We start from the raw sequence: 23,138 nt of genomic DNA, 5'->3' as shown, positions 1-23,138 counted from the left end.
TTTCACTCGCATTTCATTTCATCGGTTTACTCATAGAATTGCCCATCAGCGTCAATGGAGAACCAAACAGAACCGATGCCGTTACACCGAATGTTAACCCAAGGCCCGATTCTGCCAAGTCCAGATTAACCCAAGTTCTCAGTGTGAGCAAGGCTGATCTGGACGAGAACCGGTGTATTCGACATTGCCAAGTTTGATCTGGAAGAAATGACGTTAACATGTGTCTGACCCAGACTTGCTCTGAATATAGGAGAGAGGAGCTAAGGCTCCAAATGGTCCTCAGATCCTACTGACCACCACTAACCAGTAAAAACGGACAAGCGAGAGAACGATTTTTCCAGCCACTTTCATGTGGGAAGATGGGACGGGTGACCCGGATCGAAGTATCACTGCAAACTTCCATCGATACCCAGGGTCTTAACGTCCATGGCCTCTTATTAAAATGTAGCCACTCTTGTCCGCAACTAAACACTCACAGGGTGAGGACGTCCACCTATTTGCTAACTGGATAACCACCTGACCGTGAGGGCTAACACTCCCTCATGATCCGCAGCTGGCAAAGACACCAAGCTTCTGGGCAAAGATAACGAAAACAAATATTTGTAACAACATGCTAACATCCTTGCTTTGTGAAAAATCATTACATGCATCGATATGTGGTGTGGATATCACCCTGAAACCAAACGGCTGTGGAGTTGGTGGAAGACTGCTTATCACCACGACTAGGAAATGCTTAGTACTTGATAACCAATGTAAAAGAAGTATTCTTTTTCTTTTGCATGAATGGGATAAATAATTTTTGAGAACTTTTCTGTCGGAGAAAATCATTTGTCTAGCTAAGATACTTTAAAATTGATTAAAAAAAGAACATTCTTGGCCACAATACAATATTGTAGTTGCTGCAGTGCTTTCGTCAGTGCTACATAGTGGCATTCAAACGATTGCTCCTCTTTACGTTACGTAAGAAAAACTTGGATAAAATGTTACATGGAATGGACTGACTATGCAGCGTGAAACTTATGCTGTAGCTTACTGAAACTAACCGCAGAGTGTGAAAAAACATATAAACAAAACATCTGGAGAATATGGCATGGAGAGCAGCAGGGGAAGAAAAAGGAAAAGAGCGAGTTTGAGAAGTAAATAATAAAAGCGTAGGTAGTTTACACTGTACCTAGAAGAGTGATTCCAAATCTTTGTGAGACTATTACCCATGAGTGCTATCAACTATTAATTACTAGCCCCCACCCCCTCCTCGCACCATCTTCAACATTACCCCATAATTAAACTATAAAATGATAAAGAATTTTCTTTGAACACTTTCATTTTTAAATGACAAAGCATAAATACAGCGACATTTTTTCGCCAACCTCCGATCGGTTGCGAAATGGAAACAACAGCGAAAATAAAAAATGTTTTATCTGCAACATTTAACTAAACCGTGGGGCTACTTCTCTACATAGTCTCCGCTCGGACTTAGATATTTGTCGTAGCGTGGTACCAACTTACCAGTACCTTTGTCGTAGAAGGCATTCCCTACGCTGGTCTGTAGTTCGTTATCTGTGCCAAAATTCTAATTCTGTTCTCATAGCCAGCGGTTAATGTGAGCGAAGGGATGAAAATCAGATAGAGACAAATCCGAGCTGTATGGTGGACGGTCAACCCTACCCTTCGATAAAGGTGCGGGATCAACTTCGTTACATCTGCAGTGAGCGGCCGCGAATTGTTCCGTTACGTGGGCTCCATGAAATCAGGCGAGACTTCTCCGACGGCTGTTCATACTTGGCAGGAGTTATCTTCACATATTGACTGTGCGTTAAGAAATGAAAAATGCAGGGTGATGCGGTAGACAAAAATGTCACAGACACTGCTCGACCGACACATCTGCACAAACTTCACCGGATTTTCACTGTGATTTTAATTTCGCGACCGATCGGAAGTTGAAAAAAAAAAAGACCTTGTAATATTTGGTTGTTGTAGGCGGGGTACTAAACCACGAAATAGTGGGTCAGTGAGGCAATCGGTACTGCTTATTTCTAACAACCGATTTTATACAATGCTGGAGCAATTTTCAACGCATTTCAAATGTTACCTACAACTACTTCTTAGAAAAGGAAGCCAACTATACACATTGAGCGTTGTTACAAAACATGTTTCCGCTGCACCAGTCCTCTCCCTAGGCAGACCTACTTCACCCACACCCTGTAACCCCATTTAAAATCAGCCTGTGCACTATACTTATTGCTTGAAATCATTTGATTGCTTGATGCCTTATATCTGAACAGGCAGAAATTGGCGGGCTTCAAGCAGCCAATGCTTTATGTCTGAACACTGCCACTAGCAATAATAATAATAATAATATCACCATGCATGTGTTGCAGGGTCGTTGTATTCATTTTGTAGTTACTGTTCTGTCGTGCTGTCGATTCGTTCACGTATCTATTGCAATGCGAATAATGAAGCTATTCCTGGTCGTTTGTGGGAACTACCTATAATTAGGTGAAGGGAGTTTCAAGGGATATATGACAATATGCAACGTATTTCTCTGAATTTTACTGTCGAAGGTTCATGGTACAAAGTAAAAAGTATGTAAGGCATATTATGTTGATACATTCGTTTCACAAGCTGCAACCTACACCAAACTGCGCCCCGTCTTAATGATAATCTTTTAAAAATAAATGCAATTGTTGGTAACTTATTTAATAGCGATAATAATAACTATCTTTTATCAATAATTTAGTTTGTGACCGAAATCCACTTGAAACCTTATATTTTACGCCTCATGAGGTAATTACTGCACCTAGGGGAAGAGTAGTACGCCAATTTTGCTAGGCACGTTTCAGATCAAGAATTCAGAGAATGACTTTCTCCTGGCGCTGGCTTCTGATGTCAGTACTGACCCGGAGCTGGAGAAATCAGTGCCAGCTTCCAGGCAGTCTGTCGTCTGCAGTGACCCCACATAAAAATTGCTTCTGAGAAGTGAGAGGTCCAACCGGTCATCATCTCGGAATAGATTTTTTTTTCATAGGATCTGCTTTCCCTTCCTCCTTCCCATTGGCGTGGGGCTCGGGTTCGATCCTTATTACCGTCCCATGTTCTATTTTTGTATCGCTCTCTTAGTTCGGTTTTAGGAACCCAAACTATGAACACATCAACCGCTTGAATTTGCGCGCGGAACCGTTTGATTGGCTAACTTCAATGATAATTAACTCGGAAGCGGCGAAATACATGTAATTTTTCCTTAATAATTACTTCCACTGTTTCTGACCACCCTATACGTTGTTAATCAAGGACTGTGTGGAAAATGGCAGGAAAAAGAGAAGTGTTCAATATCCGACCTTACAGAAAGAAATTACAAATGTTATGTAAGAAATGAGGGTGTTCTCCGAAAAACTGCAGGAAAAAATGTGTAAAACACTAACTCGAAGAAGGAACAGTGTGTACTAGAGGGGGAAAATAGAAATCGGAATACTTACGAAATAACTGGAGACACTGCTCTGAGATGAAGAGGCTGGCAGAGCAGACACCAGATATTAAAAGCTGATTCATGTTTGTCACGTTTGTTTGAACAGCTCTCCTCATTTTACGATTGGTCTTACGCACGTTATCGTGACAAAGAATGTTTGTCAGAGAATTATATTTCTCTTTTTGCCGAATTCTATAATCTCAACAATAACAGACATTACTTAGAATAATAGTAGTAGGTAACAAGAATCGCAACCAATACGGTAATAAGACTATGGCTTCGAAGTCTATCATCTCCCATCAGTGAGTCTGTTAGCTTTTTATAAGCATGAAGGTGTTGTTTCCTGTTATGTAGAAATTCCGTTCGTTAAACATGGAGCAATTCTAGGACTAAATGAGAAGAAAGCACCTGTAATGTCGCAGCGGTTACGAAATCGGTCCGCTAAAAGCAACGGTTGATTTATGAAAGCGAGCTTGCTCAAACGTAATTTGCTTTCGTCATCTCCGATTTCCATTGATATGCCGTGGTTTCTATAATTGCTGAGCGCGGAAATGCTTTCTCGTGCTAAACGTTGGTATTATTCCTGACGCAAGTGCTTTGTTTACACAACGCAGACAGAGAGTGAGCAATTCGGCACGGCTGCTTGTTTAACGGTAATTAATTTCCACCCGTAAAGGATTTCAGCACTTTGTTTTAGACAGGGTAGGTTTCTGGAATGTGTTTCGTCGTGTGCCACACGTCTGTCACAGACAGGACGTTCAAAAAATTGTTTCTGTAAGTGATGCTTGATAAAAAAAAAACACACACTCACACGCTTAGATATACTTGTGCAACAGAATTAACGGATCAATATTTCGAAACCCCGTAACTGTGTCCCACTGAGACGCAGAAGATTAAAATTTGGCTCAAAGTTGACTACAACCCTTCTCTGTAACGGTGCAAAAGTGTGGTGTTCTGCAACGTCAACCTCGAGCTCGACGACTCTTCAAACAGCAAGGTGCCCACCCTTGCTAAAACAGGCCAGAGCTCAGAAGTTCATGTGACGTGTAAAGAGAGGTAATGACACCAAATTTCACAATAATTGTGCCCCACGCCACCTTCGTGAGAAGAAAGAAAGGTGGTCACACGCCCCTCTCACTCACATTTCGTCCCTTCTTTTGACTCCTCTGTGACGCAGGTAAGTACGGCGATGCCAGTGTTGAAATTAAGCGGTTTTCTTATGGGTGGCTGAGGAAAACAGTTCAGCATTTCAGACATAGTGACGCCATTGTAGCAGCAATAGCCGATCTAACAAGTGCGCTAGACACTTGTTTTACACTCCTGGAAATGGAAAAAAGAACACATTGACACCGGTGTGTCAGACCCACCATACTTGCTCCGGACACTGCGAGAGGGCTGTACAAGCAATGAACACACGCACGGCACAGCGGACACACCAGGAACCGCGGTGTTGGCCGTCGAATGGCGCTAGCTGCGCAGCATTTGTGCACCGCCGCCGTCAGTGTCAGCCAGTTTGCCGTGGCATACGGAGCTCCATCGCAGTCTTTAACACTGGCAGCATGCCGCGACAGCGTGGACGTGAACCGTATGTGCAGTTGACGGACTTTGAGTGAGGGCGTATAGTGGGCATGCGGGAGGCCGGGTGGACGTACCGCCGAATTGCTCAACACGTGGGGCGTGAGGTCTCCACAGTACATCGATGTTGTCGCCAGTGGTCGGCGGAAGGTGCACGTGCCCGTCGACCTGGGACCGGACCGCAGCGACGCACGGATGCACGCCAAGACCGTAGGATCCTACGCAGTGCCGTAGGGGACCGCACCGCCACTTCCCAGCAAATTAGGGACACTGTTGCTCCTGGGGTATCGGCGAGGACCATTCGCAACCGTCTCCATGAAGCTGGGCTACGGTCCCGCACACCGTTAGGCCGTCTTCCGCTCACGCCCCAACATCGTGCAGCCCGTCTCCAGTGGTGTCGCGACAGGCGTGAATGGAGGGACGAATGGAGACGTGTCGTCTTCAGCGATGAGAGTCGCTTCTGCCTTGGTGCCAATGATGGTCGTATGCGTGTTTGGTGCCGTGCAGGTGAGCGCCACAATCAGGACTGCATACGACCGAGGCACACAGGGCCAACACCGGGCATCATGGTGTGGGGAGCGATCTCCTACACTGGCCGTACACCACTGGTGATCGTCGAGGGGACACTGAATAGTGCACGGTACATCCAAACCGTCATCGAACCCATCGTTCTACCATTCCTAGACCGGCAAGGGAACTTGCTGTTCCAACAGGACAATGCACGTCCGCATGTATCCCGTGCCACCCAACGTGCTCTAGAAGGTGTAAGTCAACTACCCTGGCCAGCAAGATCTCCGGATCTGTCCCCCATTGAGCATGTTTGGGACTGGATGAAGCGTCGTCTCACGCGGTCTGCACGTCCAGCACGAACGCTGGTCCAACTGAGGCGCCAGGTGGAAATGGCATGGCAAGCCGTTCCACAGGACTACATCCAGCATCTCTACGATCGTCTCCATGGGAGAATAGCAGCCTGCATTGCTGCGAAAGGTGGATATACACTGTACTAGTGCCGACATTGTGCATGCTCTGTTGCCTGTGTCTATGTGCCTGTGGTTCTGTCAGTGTGATCATGTGATGTATCTGACCCCTGGAATGTGTCAATAAAGTTTCCCCTTCCTGGGACAATGAATTCACGGTGTTCTTATTTCAATTTCCAGGAGTGTATATAGGCGTTGCGCCGTATCTGCCTGTTTACATATCTCTGTATTTGAATAAGCATGCCTACACCAGTTTCTTTGGCGCTTCAGTGTACAAACTCCTATTACTACTACATCCGCTCATGGCAAGATATGGTGTGTGAGAGAATGTATACAGTGTGTTGGAAACCTTTAGAACGAAGGTTATAGAGACATAAGAGAATTCTAAACTGAGTCTTCTGAGCTAAGAAACTAATGATCAGAAACGAATATATCAGGAAAGACTGTCGGTATACCAAAATTAGTCGAATATAAAATTTTCTTCTCCTACACCCACGTCTTTCCTGGAGTCGAGTTGTTGGTACGTATCTGTAGCTACGATTTCTTCCTCCTACTTGATTGTCCCTGTTGTGCGACTGGAAACACTTGTGCCTACTGCCACCCTCACCAGCATACTTTTAATATCATTTTTACTCATTTATTTGTCTATTCATGAAGTTAATACTCTGCACACCATCTCAGTTACTTAATTATGAAGTACTTACTAAGGAAAACTTTCGAAAAAAGCTCAGATTTTTAGTCCTACATTCTCTCCGCGCAGCGATGCTCCGTCGGTTGTGGCACTGTCCGTTTGCACGCTCTTACACGGCTGCTACTGAAGGGACAGAACCTGCTGGTCACACCAGAATACTGATGTAGAGGAGTGCTATTCAACGTTCAAGGCAATGACCCCGTAAGGAGGTGTGCATAAAAGGCTAGCAATCCCAGATTGTTTACATGAGTCAGCTGGTGGGGATGGGTGGACCTACGTGACGATGCAGAGTCCCGTGACAAGAAGAAGCAACAGCTGTGTATGCCCGCTACGCAACACATCGCTTGCTCAGCTCAGCTCAAGTGACGGGGCATGCAACAGCCGAGTGATGATACTTCAGTTGAGCAGTTACGTGGTCCGAAAGAACGGAAGGAGGAAAGGACTCTACTACTGAAATCCCGTCACTACGTGGCGACTCACAGAATGAAAACATTCGGGTGTCCGACGGAGAAAATGCAACTACGAGCAAACCAGGATGGCTTCATTATTCCCTGGAAAGATTTTTCTGAAATTCCCAGCTTTTCCCAGACTGTAATTACAAGTTTCTCTGAACCACTAATTTGCTACATGTGAGGGCAAGTTATATTTTATTAGTTTTCACGGCCAGACATGAAACTTTTTCAGTTGCCACGTCATTTATTATTCAAAGTTCAGCTAGGATTTACAGTTTCATCGACAATTCTGTAAGCTGTAAGGTTGTCGCCCCTGGGAATTTCTTGGTTATTGTCGTCCCTCACATTTTCTTTGTGTATAAGCCCAAGAGTTATGGCAACTGAAGGTGGAGGGAAGGCGAAAGGAAAGGAAAGAGGAGGAACTACTGACTCAGCTGCGACAGTGCTTTACACGGAAGCAGTGGAAACGAGTGAGACTGTGTTCGAACCCATGATCTTCTGCTTACTGGGCAGTTACGTTAACCACTACGTTTATCGCAGTTGCGCAGACTACCTCGGCACGCCTTTCGGCCGAACCGCACTCCCACCTACCGGGCCGGCCGAAGTGGCCGAGCGGTTCTAGGCGCTACAGTCTGGAACCGCGCGACCGCTACGGTCGCAGGTTCGAATCCTGCCTCGGGCATGGATGTGTGTGATGTCCTAGGTTAGTTAGGTTTAAGTAGTTCTAAGTTCTAGGGGACTGATGACCAAAGGTAAGTCCCATAGTGCTCAGAGCCATTTGAACCATTTGAACCACCTAGCGGCACCTATTCGCAGGAGCGAGCATGGCGAACGTGGATGGGGACTGCGAACGCTTGGCGCAGTGGCTAATGCAGCTGCCCAGTAAGCAGATCACGGGTTCGAACAACAGCCGACATCAATAGTTCCTCCGTTTCCTCTCCTTTCTGCCCCTCCCCTCCACCTTCAATTTACATAATATGTATCACAGCTGAAGATTCCGCATTCATATAACCTCATGAATTTTTCCCGGAGGAATATGTTTCGAACTGCTGTCACTGCAATGTAATATGAACAGATTTTGATAGCAACGATGCATCATATTTCACACCTGACTGTCTTCAAACTTTGATAAAATGAAATGAAATGAGCGTATGGCATCGTTGTCCGGGAGGTCCCTATTCGGGGAAGTTCGGCCGCCAAGTGCAGGTCTGATTTCATTCTACGCCACATCGGGCGACCCGCGCGCCGGTGATGAGGATGAAACGATGATGAGGACAACACAGCACCCGGGCCCCGAGCGGAGAAGATCTCCAACCCGGGCCCCGCTTGCTTAAGAGGTGAGCACGTTACCACCCAGATAAGCAGGTGGATACACTTTGATAATTTTTTACATGAAGCAGGACACTGTGAGAAAATCACCAAAGTCCTGCTTTGCATAGAAATTGGTAAAAAGAAGAACCAAAGCAAAAATATTCAACTCTGATCCACAAAATTCCTGTGTGCTGGTTGACAATGTCACGTCGTTTAAATATCTGAGAGTAACGCCGCAAAGCTATATGAAATAGTACGGGCGCATGAGGACTATGTTAGGGAAGGTGATTGGTTGACTTCGGTATATCGGGAGGATTCTGGGAAAGTGGGGTTCATCTCTTGTGACCGCTTATAGGACACTAGCGCGACCTATTCTTGGGTGCTGCTCGAGGGTTTGGGATCCATACCAGATCGGAATAAAAGAAGAAATCGAATCAATTCAGAGCGGGCTGCTAGATTTGTCACTAATAACTTCGAACAATTCGAACATGTGTCACGGAGATGCTTACCTGGAGGGAAGGCGACTTTCTTTTCGGGTAAGACTATTCAGAAAAGTTAGTGAGTCGACTTTTGAAGCTAACTGCATAACAGTTCTACTGATGCCAACATACAGTTCATGTAAGGATCCCGAAATAAGACACGAGACGTTAGGGCTTGTTTGGAGGGATATAGATAGTTGTTTTTCCCTCGCTCTGTTTGCTAGTAGAACAGAAAAGGAAATGACCAGTAGTGGCACTGGGTAGCCTCCGTCATGCACCGTACTATGGTATGCGGAGTATATATGTAGATATCCTGATGTAGATCTAAACCCACGTCCGTCGGCAAGCAATGCTTGGCAGGAACACTGTCTGCGTGCCACATCGTCATCTGATGGGGTACCTGAAGAGGGCGGGGTGCACACATGAACTACACTTACCTGAAAAGGCAGACACGTGAGGGCATCTGACGTTATTGCACTTACAATTCCTTAATTACTCAACATCACTCACCTTAAAAAGATTACTGATATCTGAGCCCGGCTGCAAGAAACAGCTAGCGAATAATAAACCATTTCATTTATACACATGTGTTTGCTAAATCTGCCATTTTTATGCCATGAATTATAAAGCCTTTCATACCTCCTTAACAAACGATTTTTGGACCTATGCACGTACGAACCTTCTGTGTTATTTTTGCTGTCAAGAATGAATCGCCGGCCGCGGTGGTCTAGCGGTTCTAGGCGCTCAGTCCGGAACCGCGCGACTGCTACGGTCGCAGGTTCGAATCCTGCCTCAAGCATGGATGTGTGTGATGTCCTTAGGTTAGTAAGGTTTAAGTAGTTCTAAGTTCTAGGGGACTGATGACCACAGATGTTAAGTCCCATAGTGCTCAGAGCCATTTGAACCATTTGAAGAATGAATCCATAACAACCTATGTTTTATAAAACTCGCATTTCTTTAAAATAATTCTCGACAGTAGGACATGAATATAAAATATGATTTTGCATCTGCCTCAAATAGTAGTCTTCGGATCATGATACAGCATTAAGATTTTGGTCTTATTGAGGATCATGCATAATAATGCGTAATTTCTTAAGAAGTCAGATTATTCGATAACATTTCGGGCGTGTAGCCGCATTCAGCTTGTTGTTCTAATAATTCGGCTGAATACCATAGAGCCATCTTCAGAGTGAGCCGACCCGGCTAACGCACCAGCACTTGCTCCTTCCTTTTAAACTAGTGGATGGAACCACTGCGCATGAGGCCAAAGATACACAAGGCGCCAAAGACGTTGACAGGCGGCAAAGAGGTGTAACATATGCATAGAAATTAAATCTACGGTTGCGCAGTCGTTCCACACGGTGATATCTATGTGTCACGGAGAGCTGCACCGTCGCGACGTCTTTGTGATTTAATTACAGAAATTGCCAGATTCCATGATTTGTCCAAGTTGAAGCCGCTATCTCTATTAATTAAATTCGTCGCCAACCGAATTTCGATTGCTTCTTTCACTACTGAGTCCCAGAAAGATGAAGACGAGGGTAAAATTTCCGCATTATCGTACACCATAGAGGGCCCACTGCCCATGCAGTGCCTCGTCACCGCAGATTCATTTGGTTGTAAGAGACGGGTGTACCTGCGGTGCTCTGTGCACCTCTCCTGGACTGTACCGCAGGTACACCCGTCTCAAGCTTCAGCTTGGACAAATGATGGAATCCGGCAATTTCTGTAATTAAATGACAAAGACGTCGCGACGGTGCAGCTCTCCATGACACATCGATATCACCCTGTGGAACGACTGCCTAGCCACAGATTTATTTTCCTTGCATATGTTACACCTCTTTGCCGCCCGTCAACGTCTCTGGCGCCTTGTGTATCTTTGGCCGCATACGCAGTGATTAGATCCTCGGGTGAAAAAGGACGGAGCAAGTGCTGAAGCGTCAGTCACCTCGGCTCATTCTGAAGATGGCTGGGCGGTATTCAGCCGAAATATTAGAAGAAGCCGAATTTATGCAGCTGCACGCCCGAAATTTTATGAAACAGTCTTTACGCTGCGAAAACATGATGATGTACAAATCAGATTAATTTTGCCCTTACTCCGTACAGGGTGTTATAAGTGGTTCTCATTCCCCGAAAACAATCTAATTTAATATACGGGGCGCTTCAAGCGTGTTGTATGTCTGGCGTTGTACGGAAACCAATATGGGGGAAGCAGGTTCCAATCTTCGCATACACTCCAGCCTGTTGCTCACACTCTGGCAGGTGCTGTATCGGCTTTTGGCGAATTAGACGTGTTAGGTGCGGCCGTGGACAGTATTTCGAGAAAATTAGCACTTCAGACTAGTCATCAGTAACTGCTCACCGAACTTTGCGCAGACTAATGAACAAGTGTGAGCTCAACTGAATTCAGTTGATATCTAAAGTAAAGTTGCATTAAGTGTTTCGTGAGGCACAGCAAAGTAGTCCTGGAGACACCAGTGACATCATGAATATTCGGTGACTGATCTTGAGAGTCGATGCTGAGATTAAGTTCGAACAAAGTAGCGCGGTACTCCACGCCTGCAGAATTGATACTAGGCTACACCGTGCCGCGGCCGTGAGAAGCCGTCCCAAAATATCCGTTCCTCTGCTTCTCCTGATGGCTGCCCTTGGACGAAAACATACCGGTTTACTGTACCTTTCGCACTCGCACCTTCGTTGCAGTTTATGTTAGTGATACATAACTATTTTCCTTACTACAAATATAAGTATTTTATTCGTATCCCACACTACACGTTTTATAAATTCATTCCCTTATATGTCGCTTCATTACTTTACGTCTAGGTATTTAAGCTAGGCGACTGAGTTTTTCCACCAATCTTGTGATCGAGTACAATCAGGTTCTTTTTTTAAGGGAATTGTTTTGCAGGGATCCACAGTCCAGCTACATTTCCTAGCATTCGTTGAGCGACAATACTTTCTTGCAGAGAAAAATGTCGTCAGCGAAAGTTCGAAAGTACTGCTGATTTTATCATATGAATGGTTAATATAGATTAGCGGCACTTATCCGGCTCCTTGAAGCAAACTGGATGTTTTATTCCCCTGGGCTCAACCAGTCAAAAATTTGTTGAGCCAGACTCCCTTTTACGTGTGTTTGCAGCCAGATTTTTACACGTGGACGTAGCCAGGTTGTAAGTCGAGAACGTGGTAGCCTTTTGCGAACCGTTTACTACATTGACTGGAATGGAATGCGTTGCATCATGAAGAAGCAGTTCGATATTTTCAAACTTTGCGCAGATATTCATCGCACAACGGCACGTCATAACCAACATCAGAGCGAAAAGGTGCTGCACTACAGGCGTCATTTTCCATTTTTAATGCAAAATGCTCTGGTCTGGAACGTCGAACGAAAGGAAGATATGTATTGCTACCACAGCTAATGGTTGGTATGAGTGTGAGGCGTGGCATGTAAAAATATATGATGGCGATCGACATTAGTATCGAATCCATAGTTATCGGGATTGCTAGACTGATTGGTAACAGCCACGAAGGCATTTCACCTCTAAGGTACTCTGACATAAGATATCCCTAGAACCACTATTGCTGAGGGTGGGGATGAAAATGGATGACATAACAACGTAACTCTAAAACGCGTGCAGCAATTTCAACCAAATTTAGTATCTACGTACTTGACGCATTATTTGTATAAAAATTATGTATGGGTAAGATGTCTCTGCCACCTCCAGAAGTATGAGGTGAGGATGAGAAGTGCTGACATGCAAAAATGTGTGAAAGTGGCACGTTCGTTTGTCTTCGCTGTATTTAGTCGAAATGGAATACTTTATAAGTACACAGATGGAACATGAGTACAAATTTACGTGAAATATGTGAAACATATGCAGGGTATTTGAGTATTACAAGTCCAAACGAAATTGGTGAGTAAAACACAATGAAACAAGCAAATAGTCCCAGTAAACCTAGGCGCGTATGCGCAAGTGCAGTCATTCCAACGTTACAACGCTGTTAGTGGTAAACTGCATTCGCCTGATTTTATCATCATTTTATCTACCCAAGTACTGGTAAGTAAGTTTGGGCCACAAGTGTGTTAGTGGTAGCTCGCTAATACCACAGCCTTCCAGCTCCTCCGACTGGAAGCCTTGGGAACTGTTACTGCGGGGGTGCTTAAAAAGTTTGGCGAATTACAGCCCTGTTGGTAGGGCCGATAAATTCCGGGAACGTATTTTGAATCACTGTCATTGAATTCGCAATACGCCCGGTATTTCTGAACCTCCAGAACGAGATTTTCACTCTGCATCGGAGTGTGCGCTGATATGAAACTTCCTGGCAGATTAAAACTGTGTGCCCGACCGAGACTCGAACTCGGGATCTTTGCCTTTCGCGGGCAAGTGCTCTACCATCTGAACTACCGAAGCACGACTCACGTCCGGTCTCGGTCGGGCACACAGTTTTAATCTGCCAGGAAGTTTCATTTCTGAACCTGTAGGGGCAGCGGTGAGGGGGCGTTCTGAAGCCAGCCTTCGCGTGGAGCGGTGGTCATATTGAACGCTCGTTGTAATGTGTTTGTCCTCAAGTGCATATCTGCAGTCACGATCCTCGGGGACTGCGGTAAAAGGGATTCACGTACTCAGTCGTAATAAGTCAAATCGGGGAACCATCGGTTTCCTAACCCAAGTTTATTAGGGTTATTTGCTTGTTGCGCTGTGCTCTACTCACCCCTTTCATTTGCAGATATGATAGTCAAACATAAAATACAAGGTTATTCTAAAGAATTAAGAAAAAAATGTTCAAATGTGTGTGACATCTTACGGGACATAAGTGCTAAGGTTATCAGTCCCTAAGCTTACACACTACTTAACCTGAATTATCCTAAGGACAAACACACACACCCATGCCCGAGGGAGGACACGAACCTCCGCCGGGACCAGCCGCACGGTCCATGACCGAACCCCCATTAGACCGCTCGGCTAATCCCGCGCAGCTAAATAATTAAAGAGATTTCATAAATTCACTACATTAACTGACACACTGACACAAAACTCAGCATTTAGAAAAACTCAAAAAGTTTTGTATTGTTGCAGCCGCACTTCAGATTTCCGTCACGAAAGCGCAACAGTGATCAGTTAGGCAAGATGGTGACAGGTGCCGAGAAAGCGTACGTTGTGCTTGAAATGGGTTCACATCAGACAGCCGTAACAGTGCATGGAAACTTCAGAGCGAAGTTCAATAAAGTCTACCAACTGCTAAGTCCATTCGGCGATGGTATGCGCAGTTTAGAGCTTCAGGATGCCTCTGCAAGAGGAAATCAACAGGTCGCCTGCAGTGAATAAAGAAGCGGTTGACCGTTCGCATGTATTCGCAGCTCACAGACGTCGACGAACACGGCAAGCAGAGAGCTGAACATTCAACAACCGACCGTTTGGAAGATCTTAAGGAAAATCTACAAGCCTTAGTTCCCGAAGACAAAATCAGACGCTTTGAATTTTCGGCACAATTGCAACATCTATGGAAGAGGATGGTTTTTGTGAAAAACTCATCTTCTGTGTGGAAGCAACATTTTTTTGTGAGTAGCACAGTGAACAGACACAATGTGCGAATCTGGGGGACAGACAATCCCCACAGTATGGTGTAGCACATTTGGGATTCACCAAAAGTTAATGTTTTCTGTGCCGTCTCATCGTTTAAAGACTCTGGCCAATTTTTCTTCTGCGAAAAGACCGTCACAGGACACCTGTATCTGGACACGCTGGAAAATCAGCTCCTGCAATAACTTGAGACCGAAGTGTGGACTTCGTCTGCCAACAGGATAGTGGCCCACACCACTTTCATCATGATGTTTGTGACTTGTTAAACAGGAAACTGATGATCAGCAACTCGTGTCATCACGTCCACGCTCTCCCGACCTAACTACCAACTAACCTACCAGAACTGCGAGCTCACAATAACAGTGCTTTCAAACAGATTCATAAGGTTTCAGTATGAAAGAAAGGGCAACAATTAGTCGCAAAATTCGTTATTTATTGGAGCAGATCTAGATTTCGACTGTCACATAGTCATCATCGGTGCAGTTGCCAACAGGTGACACATTTCCCAATGTGTTAGCGTACAAAAACTATTACATAGTATGGGCATGTCCTTTTCTTCATACTGAATTTCTTAACGGGATTGTAATGGCTTCCAGTCTAGTTAAAACTGATAGGGAAATGCATCGCTGAACGTGGGATGAGCTTGATTATCGACTTGATATCTGCAAAATCAGTAGGGGGTCATATGGAGCACTTTTAATACGTCAAAAAAACTTTTTGAGCTTGTCCCTGTGTGTGCAAAGCCCTGTGACAGTATGTCAAGTAATATAACTGCAGAAAATCTGTGAAATCGCTTGAAGCATTTACAGCAACCGTGTATATGTGTGAAATGGAGTTTACATATTCATATGCGGGATGAAGCTGCAGGCGCAAAGCTAGTTCGTCCTAAATCTGGGTGTCCTGCCGCGGATTTGAACCGTATTCCCCTCGAATACACGTTCAGTATCTTACTTCGACACCAACTCTTTCGGCACCTGACTGGTAAGATGAAAGTGTGGCGATAATTGGTACAAAGGAGATGATGGGGCATAAATAACACAAAAACTTACTTGCCCACTGATCGATATGACCGTTGCTCGGAGAATGGTCGTTTGCGACTGCTTACTGGATGCTGTCCTGATTATAAACTGCGATTTTGAGCGGAACAAATGGGGAGCTTTCGACACGACTAAGAGTGTTGCTGGCAGCTTTCTCCCAGCCCGCTCGCTACCTGTGTTAGCCGGCCGGATCCTGCACTCTAGCTGATCGGGCTGCGGTATCACATACGGACTTATAATTCCCTCGTACTGTAAATGTTTACGTCGCCGTGGCGAGCAATGCAGTTCGCGGATGTCACGATTGCCTATGTGAAGGTACGCCAGAAGATTGTATCTAGTGGCTAACACACTGGACTCGCGTTCGGGAGGACGACGGTTCAATCCCGCGTCCGGCCATCCTGATTTAGGTTTTCCGTGATTTCCCTAAATCACTTCAAGCAAATGTCGGGATGGTTCCTTTGAAAGGGCACGGCCGACTTTCTTCCCCGTCCTTTCCTAATCCGATGAGAACGATGAGACCGATGACCTCGCTGTCTGGTCTCCTTCCCCAAACAATCCAATCCAGATTGTATCGGAATGCAGGAAACCTTGCCGTAACTGGCAGCTTACTATGAGTATAAACAAATGTAACGTATTACGGATAAGTAGGAGAAGAAATACAGTGCTGCACGATTATGCTATTGAGGAAAAATTGTTAGAAACAGAGAAAGCAGCAAAATACCTAAGAGCAACCGTTCGAAGTGACTCTAAGCCAGACGACGCCATAGTTTCCGGAAGAGCAGATGCAAAAGATTTAGCTTCATCGGAAGAAACTTAAAGAAATGTATTTTACCCGGAAAAGAAGTGGCTTGTAAAACACTCGTTTGACCGATTATTGCACTAGAAGAGAGAAAAGAGAGAGAGAGAGAGAGAGAGAGAGAGAGAGATGTGTGTGGTGGTGGGGGGAGGAACCAACGAAGAGCGACTCGTTTCCTCTTTTTATCTCATTCTCATCTTTAGAAATATATATCATGTATATTTAGTGATTTGTGTGCTTCCTCTAACGGTTCTTTTAGACCGTCCACAACCTCTTCCACATCATTCTCAAATTCATCCCCTAAGCCCTTTAAAAAAAACTTCCCACAGAGCTACAGCTGCTTCCAATAGTCTGTGCTCAGTCACACTGGGATACGCTAAATCTGATCTACAGTGAAATAAACTAGGAGAGGATCTAGTGAAAAAACGCTGGTCCTTCTGCCAGTAAGCACAGTGAGTTGTCTGAAACAGTTGGCGCAGTGGTTACAAGAGACTGAACTCAAATTCGGGAAGTTGGCCATTTACATTGCCGTATGTTTTGGCTTCCATAAATACAAGGTGGTTGTAATTAAAGTTTCGCTACTTAAGAGAGCCCCCATGAAAAACGAGCTATCTCAGCACAATAAAACTTCTTCGAAGTATTGTAAAGACATACAAAAGAGAAATAACGAATAAACCATTTAATGAAACACATTTTAATTTCCACATGAGGGGGTAACATTTCTTACTGGCGTACCATAGCTACGTTCCAGTTTACAAATGTTGCTCAACGTGGCGACCATCTGTGTCCAAGACAGCCTGAAACCGCACTACAGATACCATTGGACAATCGTTTGCAGCACTTCTCTAACAGTGGACCATGGAATGTTCCGTTGTTGCTACACAGCTCGTGCACTAGCTCAAGATCGCACATTGCGTCCAGCGTTCTCAGACATGGCGACAGTAACTTCTTCAATAAGCTGTGGGATAATTGGCCGTCAGCCTCTCCCAGTAGCTATTCCCAAATGGCCAGTTAATTCGAACTTCCGATACATGATCTTCCACTTCGTACAGAAAGAGGACCTCTCCGTAGTCATTTAGTGCGTTGATACTCACGAAGAACAGCAGCACTATTGTTGATGTTTTAATAATACAGCTTTACAAGTGAGGCTCTGCTCACTTTGTCCAGACGCATATTGACTGTCTGCAGCTGTGATGCACACTGATGCTCGTGTTTCTACCCAACGTCGCCGCACCAGTACCGGCGCCTAACGGCAACTCATGACACAAACACGACTAACAATGCAAATCCTGCAGCGCACAGTCAGAACATCATTCCTATAAAATTGGGTATACCTAGACGATAAACAGTTTCCTGTCTACACTGGCGCAAGTAGCGAAAGTTTAATTAAAGCCACCCTGTAGCTTAAACCAAAACCCATGGCCTCTTCCTGCATCTAATCAGTTAAAGCAATACCAAAAGCTACTGTATGATACCAGATTCCTGCAAGAAGCCGAAATAAATCTCTGACGTATCAAATATTGTAGTCTATAAATTCAGAAAATTATAATGTAAATGTATACGTTAAATTAGAATGCTCTACTGATATGAACTCGAGATGTTCTGTCAGCTTCCGAAGGATATTCTTACTGGGTCATCTTTAACAGTAAAAGAACAATTCTAATATGGGAAGAGAGAAAACTATGTTGTACTCACCTAGCACATTTGAAGATCAGATCTGAAATTGACAGTCATGTAAGCTATGAAAAAGAAGTTATATAAAATCATGGTAGAACCCACTATGCTCTATTCATATGAAATCTTGGTTCCCACCCAAAAGGATATGAGAAAGATGCAGGCTGTGAAAATGAAATTTATCTGTAGTGTTAAATGGTGCACCAGAAAAGATCGCTTCAGAAATGATGACGTTAGGAATGAGTAACAAGTTAATTCACTACACAAGAAAATAGACCTAAAAAGAGAAAGATGATGGGAACATGTAGACTGCTTGAAAATAGATTTCCTAAACAAATTATTGGCTACAAGTCTAGAGAGAAACGAGACAGAGGGGAAGATCACGGAGCAGATGGCTGGAACTTTTTCAGCAGGACAGGTGAAATCACCCAATCCGTAAAAATGTTAGTACCTTGGAACCAAGGACATTAGAGACAGAGCACAAGCTTGGATTGTGTCGAGGATGGGGAAGGAAATCGGCTGTGCCCTATCAAAGGTACATCTCGGCATTTGCCTGGAGCGATTTAGGGAGATCACAGAAAACTAAATCTGGATGGCCGTCCACGGGCTTGAACCCTCTTCCTTCCGAATGCGAGTCCAGTGTGCTAACCACTGCGCCACCTCGCTCGGTTAGCACCTTTAAGGTCTACACTTTAATGACTATTTGTTTCTCCCATTGTCGTTTTCTCCGTCTTTCTCTAATTGTAATCAAGGTCCCTTTCAAGAAATTTTATTCATAGAATTGTGCCGGGTGATCAAAAAGTCGGTATAAATTTGTAAACTTAATAAACCACGGACTAATGTAGATTGTTGTTGTTGTGGTCTTCAGTCCTGAGACTGGTTTGATGCAGCTCTCCATGCTACTCTATCCTGTGCAAGCTTCTTCATCTCCCAGTACCTACTGCAATCTACATCCTTCTGAATCTACTTAGTGTATTCATCTCTTGGTCTCCCTCTAAGATTTTTACCCTCCACGCTGCCCTCCAATACTAAATTGGTGATCCCTTGATGCCTCAGAACATGTCCTACCAACCGATCCCGTCTTCTGGTCAAGTTGTGCCACAAACTTCTCTTCTCCCCAATCCTATTCAATACTTCCTCATTAGTTATGTGATCTACCCATCTAATCTTCAGCATTCTTCTGTAGCACCACATTTCGAATGCTTCTATTCTCTTCTTGTCCAAACTATTTATCGTCCATGTTTCACTTCCATACATGACTACACTCCATACAAATACTTTCAGAAATGACTTCCTGACACTTAAATCTATACTCGATGTTAACAAATTTTTCTTCTTCAGAAAAGCTTTCCTTACCATTGCCAGTCTACATTTTATATCTTCTCTACTTCGACCAACATCAGTTATTTTGCTCCCCAAATAGCAAAACTCCTTTACTACTTTAAGTGTCTCATTTCCTAATCTAATTCCCTCAGCATCACCCGACTTAATTCGACTACATTCCATTATCTTCGTTTTGCTTTTGTTGATGTTCATCTTATATCCTCCTTTCAAGACACTGTCCATTCCATTCAACTGCTCTTCCAAGTCCTTTGCTGTCTCTGACAGAATTACAATGTCATCAGCGAACCTCAAAGTTTTTATTTCTTCTCCATGAATTTTAAAACCTACTCCGAATTTTTCTTTTGTTTCCTTTACTGCTTGCTCAATATACAGATTGAACAACATCGGGGAGAGGCTACAACCCTGTCTTACTCCCTTCCCAGCCACTGCTCCCCTTTCATACCCCTCGACTCTTATAACTGCCATCTGGTTTCTATACAAATTGTAAATAGCCTTTCGCTCCCTGTATTTTACCCCTGCCACCTTTAGAATTTGAAAGAGAGTATTCCAGTCAACATTGTCAAAAGCTTTCTCTAAGTCTACAAATGCTAGAAACGTAGGTTTGCCTTTCCTTAATCTTTCTTCTAAGATAAGTCGTAAATTCAGTATTGCCTCACGTGTTCCAGTGTTTCTACGGAATCCAGACTGATCTTCCCCGAGGTTGGCTTCTACTAGTTTTTCCGTTCGTCTGTAAAGAATTCGTGTTAGTATTTGCAGCTGTGACTTATTAAACTGATAGTTCGGTAATTTTCACATCTGTCAACATCTGCTTTCTTTGGGATTGGAATTATTATATTCTTCTTGAAGTCTGAGGGTATTTCGCCTGTTTCATACATCTTGCTCCGGGGGCCTTGTTTCGACTCAGGTCTTTCAGTGCTCTGTCAAACTCTTCACGCAGTATCGTATCTCCCATTTCATCTTCATCTACATCCTCTTCCATTTTCATAATATTGTCCTCAAGCACATCGCCCTTGTATAGACCCTCTATATACTCCTTCCACCTTTCTGCTTTCCCTTCTTTGCTTAGAACTGGGTTTCCATCTGAGCTCTTGATATTCATACAAGTCGTTCTCTTATCTCCAAAGGTCTCTTTAATTTTCCTGTAGGCAGTATCTATCTTACCCTCACTAGGGGTAATGTAGACAGAGGGGTAAAAATTGACACACATGCTTGGAATGACATGGGGTTTTATTAGAACCAAAAAAGAAAACAAAGTTCACAAAATGTCTGACAGATCTCTTGCGCGCGTCATTTGGTGATGATCGTGTGCTCAGCCGCCACTTTCGTCATGCTTGGCCTCCCAGGTCCCGAGACCTCAGTCCGTGCGATTATTGGCTTTGGGGTTACCTCAAGTCGCAAGTGTATCGTGATCGACCGACATCTCTTGGGATGCTGAAAGACAATATCCGACGCCAATGCCTCACCATAACTCTGGACATGCTTTACAGTGCTGTTCACATTATTCCTCGACTACAGCTGTTGTTGAGGAATTATGGTGGACATATTGAGCATTTCCTGTAAAGAACATCATCTTTGCTTTGTCTTACTTTGTTATGCTAATTATTGTTATACTGATCAGATGAAGCGCCATCTGTCGGACATTTTTTGAACTTTTGTATTTTTTTGGTTCTAATAAAACCCCATGTCATTCCAAGCATGTGTGTCAATTTGTACCTCTCTATCTACATTATTCCGTGATATATTAACTTTTTAAATTTATACTGACTTTTTGATCACCCGGTATTTGCTAGAACTAAGTTCAGTGTAACGATCTTTAATTATGAATGACAATGAAACGCTAAAATGTGAATGTAATGCATCTTGCAAGGTAGTCCAAGATATGCTAAATACCATTCGAAAAGTCCGCGCTAAACGAGTAATACCTTGACTTTGCTGAGTTGAAAATAGTTCTACACGGAAGTTCCGGCGATTGAGACACTGGGCCTCTTTTATTGGTGTGGAAGTTAATATGAATTACACAACGCCTTGCTTATCAATAATGTGTCCAACTGACGTGCCTAGGTGAGTAGAATATGGTTTTCTGTCTTCCCACATTAACGTTGCTCTGTTACTGTTAAAGATGCCCCCAGTAACAATACCCTCCGTGAGCTGACAGAACATCTCGAGTGATTGCCCACGTGTTCAACCAGTTGCATGTCTTTTGTGCTGGCATTGCTCGTCGGTACTGACCGGGCCGGGTGATGCGTCCCACGTTGAAGCGGCTGGTGTAGTTGGGCTTGAAGTACTGCTCGACAATGGCGCGTTCGGCCTTGCCCTCGCCGTTGACAGGGCTGAACAGGTACTCGGGGTCGATCTCGTAGCGCATGCGCTGGTAGCCCGTGGCGAACAGCCCCGACAGCAGGATCGGCACCACGATGAAGTATCCCGGCCGGCGGCCCACCAGCAGCCCCAGCCGGTAGAAGCCGCGGTTCAGAGCCGAATCCACCCACGTCAGTCCGCAGCCCATCTCCACAGATGCTCGCTCGTGCTCTGCGAAGAAACCGAGGGCGCAGCTTGATGGTCACTGGATACAAAACAATTATACTATGCAAAACACATAAACACTAAATTTCAATATAGTAAAATTTTCAGTGGCCTTTCAGCATGTTTTGTGAGTAAATGGCTTCGACAGTGAAAATTTTACGATTATAAAAATACACTGACGGAAAAGAAATCGCAACACCAAGAAGGAGTTGGCGACATAAACGAAAGTTGGTACGCGTGTTTCTACATCTAGAAGATGGTGTCTGTTCAGATTTCGCGCCAGTCGCGTAAGAATAGCGATAGTAGCGGCTCTATGGGGACACAAATCGGGTGTAATTTAAATACACCTTACCACGGTCGTGAGCGTTAGTTACCTTTGAGACTGGAAGTAGTTAGCTGATGTTAGTCAATAATGCCTGTAAGGCAACGAAGATGCCATGTCAACACTGATTTTGAACGAGGTCGTGTAATAGCCTACTACAAACTGGATGTTCCTTCTGGGATACTGTAGAAAGACTTGGCAGGAATATAGGCGCTGTACATGATTGGTGGTAGCAATGGTCACGAGAGTGTACGGTCACAAGCAGACCGGGCTTCAGATGACCGAGTGACGTTATCTAGAGGGAAGACCATCCTGTACGACGTATGGCTCTGGCGCATGGTACTGCATCTGCAGCAGCAATGTGAGCAGCAGCTGGCACCGCAGTGACACAACAAACTGTTAAAAATCGGTTACTTCAAGGACAGCTCTGAGCCATACGCCAGTCGCGTGCGTTCCACTTACTCCAAACCTCTGTCGTTTGCGACTTCAGCGGTGTCAAGCGAGAGCGCACTGCAGGGCAGGGCGGAGCTCTTTTGTGTTTTCTGAAGAAAACTGACTCTCCCTCGGTGTTAGTGATGGCCGTGTGTTGGTTAGAATAAGGCCACTTGAGGGCCTGCAACCAACCTCTCTACGTGCTAGACTCTCTGGACCTACATCTGGAGTTATAGTCTGGGGTGCGATTTCGTATGACAGCAGCAGCATTCGCGTTGATATCCCACGCATTCTAACCGCAAAACTGAACGTCAATCTTGTGATTAGACCTGCTGTGCTGCCATTCATGAACAGCATTCAAGGGGATATTTTCGAACAGGATAATGCTCGCCCACATACCGCTGTTGTAATCGAACATGCTCTACAGATGGACGACATGTTGCTTTGGCCTGCCTGATCAGCAGATAAATCTTCAATCGA

The 23,138-nt window shown here is 44.6% G+C and overlaps 1 protein-coding gene across 1 annotated transcript in view; it reads right to left on the bottom strand.

The window, feature by feature from the left end:
• LOC126475047 (patched domain-containing protein 3) overlaps nucleotides 1–23,138 on the bottom strand; it is a 402,341-nt gene that overhangs the window by 134,609 nt on the left and 244,594 nt on the right. The window contains exon 2 of the mRNA XM_050102596.1: nucleotides 21,611–21,910. Coding sequence (XP_049958553.1) covers nucleotides 21,611–21,887 — 277 coding nt within the window. The 5' untranslated portion in view covers nucleotides 21,888–21,910. The remainder of the gene's footprint in view (nucleotides 1–21,610; nucleotides 21,911–23,138) is intronic.

The sequence above is a fragment of the Schistocerca serialis genome, chromosome 4, assembly GCF_023864345.2.
Source record: "Schistocerca serialis cubense isolate TAMUIC-IGC-003099 chromosome 4, iqSchSeri2.2, whole genome shotgun sequence".
Classification (NCBI taxonomy): domain Eukaryota; kingdom Metazoa; phylum Arthropoda; class Insecta; order Orthoptera; family Acrididae; genus Schistocerca; species Schistocerca serialis.
Note: the sequence above shows the minus strand (reverse complement) of the source record. Positions and strands in the feature narration are given on the sequence as shown.